A 7794-nucleotide genomic window follows, 5' to 3' on the forward strand; every position below is an offset into this window, starting at 1 on the left:
AATCATGCCACATAACAAGCAGATATTGTAACAAATTGCTAGTAATTGCAAAAACATTGACTTTATTTGCATTGATTTTTCCACACAAAAACAAGGAAAACAAAGTGAAAATCAAAACAGACATCACCTATACCTAAAACAGATCCAAGTAACTATTTTATTTCCACATAGCAATATGGCTTATACACTGACAAAAATTTAATTGCAAGCGTACAACAACCTTATTTTAAACATATATATGCATAAAAGAGAATTTCAATTATTTAATCATATATTGGAGTATATATAACTCTTCTTAGATGAATGTCCAGTAGTTGTAGGAAGAGCAGAGAAGCCAGTGTACTGTTTCTGTTTCTTGGCTACACATATTTTTGCGATGGTTTTGGAGAGTTCACTTTGGTTCAATTTAGGTTGAGCTGCATACTCTTCTATTGGCATCCACTGCAAATAGTTAAAGAAAAAGGAATTTAATTATAAAAACGTTATAATTCCAAGTAAATTTCTTGCATAGCCAAAGTTAGAATTATAGGAAAAAAGTAAAAAAAAAAAAAAATTAATATGTTGAACATATATACAAAGAAATTTAATATGTTGAACATATACCTTAGCTTCCTCAATCTCAGAATCTTGCTTGTGGATAGTGAAATTGAGTGGTTTTAGCATGCATATGAAGAACAAATCCGACTTTCCAAAGAACGATTTGTGGCTTTGTCTGCATGCAATAAGCACAAAATTAGAAAATTTAATATAATCATGTGTTGTAGGAAACTCGTTAACGGATACTCCCTCCGTCCCAAAATAAATGTCTCCTTAGCCAAAAAAAAAAAATTGTCTCATAATAAGTGTCACCTTAGGAAACCAAGACATAAATTGATAAGTTTTTCCCAACTCTACCTTTAAGCAAAAATTGACAAGTTAAAGTAATATCTAAATGATGATTGGAAAAGCCGCATAGTAACTTGATAGTGTTAGATTTCCAATGTCAAAAGTATTACTACTTGTGCATTTTCTAATCAAGAGGAAAAAGTAATTTATTTTTATTATATAAGGGTAATTTAGTAAACTTCACATTGCATTATTGATTTTTTAATATGCATAATTGGCTAAGGTGAAACTTATACGGAGGGAGTATTGAATTGCTTTCTTGACCTTATTTTGTCTTTTCTGTTTGGATATAATTTACATATGTAAAAGATTTTTGTACTTTTAGGATCGTTTGATAGTGTGTATTAGGTATGGTGTATAAGAATCGTATCTGTACTAAATTTTAGTAAAATGTTTGGTTGCAAATTTTAGTCTACATCGTTTACGCATCTTATTCAATAGTACTATTTTTATACATAGCAAATTATGACATTAACAATATCATAACTATTTCTATTCTAACATACCATATTCAGCACTATCTTGAATATTATGAATGCATGTTATTTAATATAACAACCACACAGTCGATAAGAAATAATGATAGCATAACTAATATCCGAAAGGATGAGTGGCATTCATACCTAAAGGCAAGGAGTTCAACAAATTCTGTCTCAATCTAAAAGAAAAAGAAAAATTTACATTAGTTTTCTGGCGCTATATTTTTAAGCACGAAATGTTTTTCTAAATTTTTTATTCATATCCAAGAATTTAGTAGTGTAAACTTACTCCAGTCTCTTCTTGTACTTCTCTAACGGCTGCCGTGCATATATCCTCGCCCTACAAGTGGTAAAATTAGATAAAAAAAAATTACATACATATAATATATAACTAAATCAATATAAATCATTTCGTGTATATATTATTGACACAAGAATATTGGTATTGATTTCGTCAAACATAAAATTAATGTGTTGTTTGAACTGTGACTAGTCTGTTGATACGTGTATCATTTTTCTGACCTTGTATCTTTTGTGCATGAAAAAGAAATGGTCCTAAACAATGTACGCCTTTTTATTAGAAAAATATATAAGGATAAGCAGAGTCTTCTTTCTTATATGGATTTCAATGAACATATCTTTTGTGCATGAAAAAGAAATGGTCCTAAACAATGTACGCCTCTTTAATAGAAAAATATATAAGGATAAGCAGAGTCTTCTTTCTTATATGGATTTCAATGAACATATAAAAATTGCTTAAATTCTCCGAAATTTAGTGTGTTGACAAATTTCTTTTCAAAAGTTATTCAACTGGACTTTTCCTTTTCAAAAAATTCTGGTTCCCACTTTGAGAGTTTCCCCTGTAGGTTTAAGTAATGACTCGGAAAAGTATTAGTGCTAGTAAGAGATATGAACGCATAAAGCTACTGATGAAATCCTCGTGAATATAATGTTATAGAGTTTATCTTATTCTTGGACTAGTTAAATTAACTTAATTATTTGGTTTTCATAGAGTAGGCTAAACAAATATAGTTGAAGAAAGGCTAAAATTCACAAATAGCTAGTTTGCAGTATTTGTAACTGAAGAATAATCATTGTCATGAGGTTTAGTTAAAAAAAAAAAGTACCAAGTTCGAAAAATAAAAAAGACTGGATGTCCAACTCGCGCCTATATGACATGACCGATCAATAGATCCATCTTTGTCATTTATTCTATACATTTCATATCCCATAAGTGACGGTGATTATTTTCAGATACAAAATTAAAAAGTGGTCAATAGGTGCTATTTCTACGTTGATGGACATGATCACTTGAGTCTTATATTGTTGGAATTCATGTTGGGCTTGAATCACTCCAGATCATGACTTTTAAAGCTATAAATATATGACTAGGTCCCCTTTATACTCCTCAACTTTCGTAACCGTCCCATATGCTGATAGACGAGAAGGGGAGGAAGACTTGGCCAATCCAACCACGAACCATGGCTGGAAGTTGCTATGACGTCTTTATGTGTTAATCTTGTTTCTAAAGTGCTCTTGATCTATGCAATAATTTTTACGCTGTTACTATAAATTTACTTACATGTAATGCGCTCGTCTCTCTAAAGAAAATGATATTCCAATTAATCCTCCAAGTTAATTACTTATCTTTTTATCCTAAGTGCTGATTCCTTATTCTTTCAGATTTTTAATTTACGAATTTGTGTAAATATCGTCGAAAGCATTGTATAAAGAGATGAGATGTTATTCTGTACCAGCACACACCTTTAAGGGAAATGAATAAATTAATAGACCAAGTAAAGATCAGAAAAAAGGAAAAGATATAAAATTGTAGACCTCATCAACAACGCCAGTAGGCAGCTTCCAGGTTCCAGTGCTTTTTCCAGATTTTTCTTTAACTACCAGCACCTGTCAAATGCAAAAGAAAGCAAGTTATACTTTCTGTTTTATTCTTATTAATAATTTATTTAGTATGATATATTTAATGTAATAAGTTTCAAAAAATTTATAGTCACGCAAATGCTTTGGTATGTTGAAGGTTATAAATTTCAAAATTGATCATTTCCTTTTTAAAAGACACGATCAAACATATGACAGAAATCACACTTGGAAAGAATGAACAATTAGCTGGAGACGCGGGTGTCGTAGTGAAATGACACTTTCCTTTCTTAATGAAAGACCGCTCCTTACCAATATCTAATTGTGTATATAAAAAAATTGCTTAATGACAAACTCTTATTAGAATTTTTGATCGATTTAAATTATATTACATAAATTAAAATAGGGGGAGAAATTAAAACATCTGGACAAAACTCACAAGGACTCTCGAAAATATAAAAAGAGAAAATTAGATAGTGACCAAAAAATAACGAGAAAAAAAAAGAAACTTTAATAGACCTGTCCATCGTCGTTGAGAACAAAAGCACCAATACCAACACGATGAGAAGCATTAGCAGGTAAAGTGTGAGGTGTTTCATGAGGAATCCAATACACAAGCATCAAGTATGTTGCTTCTGCATGATGATACCAAAACCCCTCCTGCATTAAGCATGTAAACCACTCATTTATATGAACCTAAAATCTAATTTTAAGTGGAGTGTATATGCATTTGCATGAGTATTTTACCTTCACTGCTGCATCAACAAGATGTGCAAGTTCTATAGGCAACTTAATCCAAACACCCTTCTTTCCCTGAGCATCAAAATGATTGGAGAGAAGAACGAAAATAAAATTAGAAGATGAGACTGAGTTTTTCGTTTTCGATGACTGGCTGTTAATGAAATATGAATTCTCGATCTTTTTTTTTTCTACTTATAAGTTATATACGCTGGCAGTGTAATGCATATCAATGTAATTTAACTTGTTATAGCAAGTTATTTACCATTAATTTGTATTAGGTTACCACTCAATATATATTATAGTATTAAATAGAGTTACCTGCAAAATTACCTTTTAAATGAGTTGATTATATAAACGATTTTTACATCATCAGCAATGCATAAAATTACTTAAACTCAAATACAAATGATCTAAATAGCAAGTATATATCTTAGTATTATGCATACCTTTAGCCTCCAATGAGAAAGGGAAGCCCTTAGCATAGTATGAAATGTATGAGAATCCATAGGCTCCTCCTTCTGCATGTTCACAGTAACTCCTCCATAATTATCTTCATTTGCCTCAAATATTTCCATTTTTATGTCAATTGCCTCTCCAATAGAACCCATTTTCTTCGATTCTCAAAAGTCTGAGCTATTGGAAGAACAAAGGAAATGGAGTACTAAGCATTGGGTCGAGAAATCTGAACAACTTAAGTACTACTGATGGTACTTATATTAATTACTTTTGTACGGATGCATAATTATATATAATATTTTCGCTTTAAGAAAAGGTAAAGAAATCTGAAATTTGTACTAGCAATTATTTTGTTGCCTCTTTACTATTTCCAACGTATTACTCCGCACGTCTTAAGTTAGATTTAGCTCCAAAGCATGCTTCCAAAGGACAACAAATATATTGTAAAATAAGAGATCGCTTATTAGTTTAAACTAAATAATATCCGAGGCAAATTCAGGATTTGAATGTTATAAATTTTAGTTCAATTTTTTACCATAACCTATCTAATTTATTGTGTTCGAAATAATTATTTGTACTCTTACTGAAATTTTTAACGCATATATAAAATTTGAGCCAAATAAGTTGATGAATTCGAGTGATCCTGCAACTTACCTTCTATTTTGATTGTTTATAGTTGAAGCAAATGTTTTTACTTCCTCTTCCAACTTAATTATAATTTGAAATACAAAGAATTAAAAAAAAAAGTAACTAAGTAAGATATTCTTAATAAAAAAGGAGATGATCAACAAATGTTTTTTCTATTACTCTTCATGCCAAGAAAGAAATATCCGTTACAAATTATAGAATTCAATCCAATAATATTTTTTGGAAAGTCTTCTTATACCTCTAAATATATCATAAATACCAGGGTAAAAATCATTAATAATTTGATAAAACTGAAGAATAAGAAAAAGTCATAGTCTCCTTCGATAATAACTCTAAATTTTATAAATTTAGGGAACTCTTGCTGAAGTTTTTAAAAATCAATTGAACATTGGTAAACTAAAATAGAAACATACATTTAATATATACTCCCTCCGTACCAAAAAGATTGTCGCTCTTTCTTTTTTAGTTTGTTCCAAAAAGATTAGCATCTTTCTATATTTAGAAACAATTTATATTTAGAAACAATTAAACTTTATGAAATGATTTACAACCACACAAATAACTACGACTTTTTTGGATCACACATTTCAAAAGTCTGTCTTTATTTCTTAAACTTTGTGCCAAGTCAAACTAAGACAACCTTTTTGGGACGGAGGGGGTATTAAAGTACTATTTATCCTTTTTTTCATAAATGGATATAATAAACGTTACAATTACTCATTAACTATGTAAAATTTTACTTTGTAAACCAAGTAAATAATATAACTAAATGTGTAGAAATTGACATCTAATTTAAAGTATGAATGCGCATAGGTGCTAGTGTAAAAGTAAGAATGCAACATGCAGGTAGGTAATTCAATAAATACTAGTACTATCAATCATATACGATCCCTCCATTTCAAAATTTTCAACTTATGATTATGTAACATAATTTGACTTGACAAAGAATTTAAGATTTTTTTAAAAAAAAAAACTTGTGTCTTAGATCGGCCACGAGATATTGGTGTCTATAAAATCATGCAGTTAAGAGTAAACCAATAAATGTTAATGTTAAATTATTTCTAATACCAAAATATATCATTAATTTTTTGTGTGACAGACTAACAAAAAATCGTGACGTATAAAATGAAAGGAGGGGAGTAATATGTTTTGGGACCTCAGCGTATATGTTGTTAGCTTAAACAGGATTTATTGTCAAAATTTTGATGAGCTGATCAAGTATCACGAGGATATGCATATGCATGGTACCAGAGAAAGATAAAGAAAAACAACCTTTAATCTTTGCAATACTAAATTTAAGCAACTCCAAAGTTCTTGTTCGGCTAATTAAAACGAAGATAACGTACGTACCACTTAGCAAAATATATCAGGGTTTTGCTTCAGCTACAATATTTTGAAAATGCATGAAAACATAGTAATGAGAATGCCCTATTTATACAAGGGAAGCTCTAGCATTATCCGCTGACGACATAAAGTTTACTTACAAAATACATCATATGGCACTGAAAAAAATAAATATAAATTAGGAATAGAAACTGAGCAGAAATTTACTTGGAGACGTTTACTTGCGTGAAGCACGATATACTGTAGGGGTCGTCTTTTTGCTAATTATAGTTTAATGTTATGTCACATGTACCCGCTGTAGGCCGGGCATAACTGGGCAGTTGCTTATGCATAAACCAGCAAAATCCAACATAGGGCAAATTAGGCACCAAGTCCAATAACTAAAACCGTGTTTATTGGTGCAAAACTAGGGGGTTGGCCAAAAGGTCATTTTGAAAAGTTATTTTGTCAAAAGGCCATAAGTGTTCAGAAATTGATGCTTTGACCATCAGTGGCGGATCCAGGATTTTCATTCAGGGTGTTCGGAAAAAAAAACTAAATATACACTGTCATTTTTTTTCGAGGGTGTTCAAAAGTTAATATATGCACATAAACACAGAAAATTTACCCTATATATACATTGTAATATTTTGCCGAGGGTGTTCGAGTGATAGATCCGCCCCTGTTGACCACCATTTATGATGTCAGCACGTCAGAGAACTGCTGTGTCAAATCCCAGCTCCAAAGTTTTGAAAACTACACTTTGGCCCCCTCAGCCCTAACATTTTTTTTACTTGGAATAGAAATTAAAAAACAAAATATTTTCCTCCAAAAGCACTAAAAGCTCCCATTTTCTGCTTTTTTCTGACCATTTTTTGGGCAAAAATTCTGGCTTTTCACCGAATAATCGATCCCCAACGACAGCAAGCTTCCATAGTTCAGCCATTGTAAGTAAAATCTGGTAGAAATCGTTGAGAAGGAGCTTTCCTCATTGTTGTAAAAGCTCACTTTTCCGGCGAAAATTCCGGCCTCATTCTGACATTCCATCACTTCTCCATTCAAATACCTCAGTTCTCAACTGGTAAGAGCTTTATCCCTGATCTTTTTGGTTCTGCATCTGGTACAGCTCTCCGGTCAGTAATAGACCACAGTCGTCAACGAGTCATCGACCAGACATAGACCAAAGTCATAGTCTATTATATATTTTATTATGGCATCAATTGCAGAATATATTATAGTAGGTGATGATTACATAGGTTGGATGGAAGGAGATCCCAAAATGTTGGAATTGGAATTCTGTGAGCAAGGTGAGAGTGCCGATTGTCGTGTGTCGCAATGGTACGTATAATGACTAGGTCACGAGCATAATGGAAAGCGAGGAGTT

The 7794-nt window shown here is 31.4% G+C and overlaps 1 protein-coding gene across 3 annotated transcripts; it reads right to left on the reverse strand.

The window, feature by feature from the left end:
- Positions 1-35: 35 nt before the first annotated feature.
- LOC132619277 (nudix hydrolase 2-like) lies at positions 36-6500 on the reverse strand. 3 transcript variants are annotated; one of them, XM_060334224.1, is made up of 9 exons: positions 6438-6500; positions 4430-4616; positions 3990-4055; positions 3762-3902; positions 3201-3272; positions 1654-1704; positions 1509-1543; positions 604-712; positions 36-441 (listed from the first exon to the last, which is right to left on the reverse strand). In XM_060334224.1, the coding sequence occupies exons 2-9, from the start codon at positions 4589-4591 to the stop codon at positions 268-270; spliced, it is 810 nt and encodes a 269-aa protein (XP_060190207.1). In that variant the 5' UTR covers positions 4592-4616; positions 6438-6500; the 3' UTR covers positions 36-267. The 3 variants fall into 3 exon arrangements, with proteins under 3 accessions (XP_060190207.1, XP_060190208.1, XP_060190209.1); XM_060334225.1 differs by having other exon boundaries at positions 4430-4611; positions 6438-6481; XM_060334226.1 differs by lacking the exons at positions 3201-3272; positions 6438-6500 and having other exon boundaries at positions 4430-4665.
- Between the last annotated feature and the right edge of the window lie 1294 nt (positions 6501-7794).

The sequence above is a fragment of the Lycium barbarum genome, chromosome 11, assembly GCF_019175385.1.
Source record: "Lycium barbarum isolate Lr01 chromosome 11, ASM1917538v2, whole genome shotgun sequence".
Lineage (NCBI taxonomy): Eukaryota > Viridiplantae > Streptophyta > Magnoliopsida > Solanales > Solanaceae > Lycium > Lycium barbarum.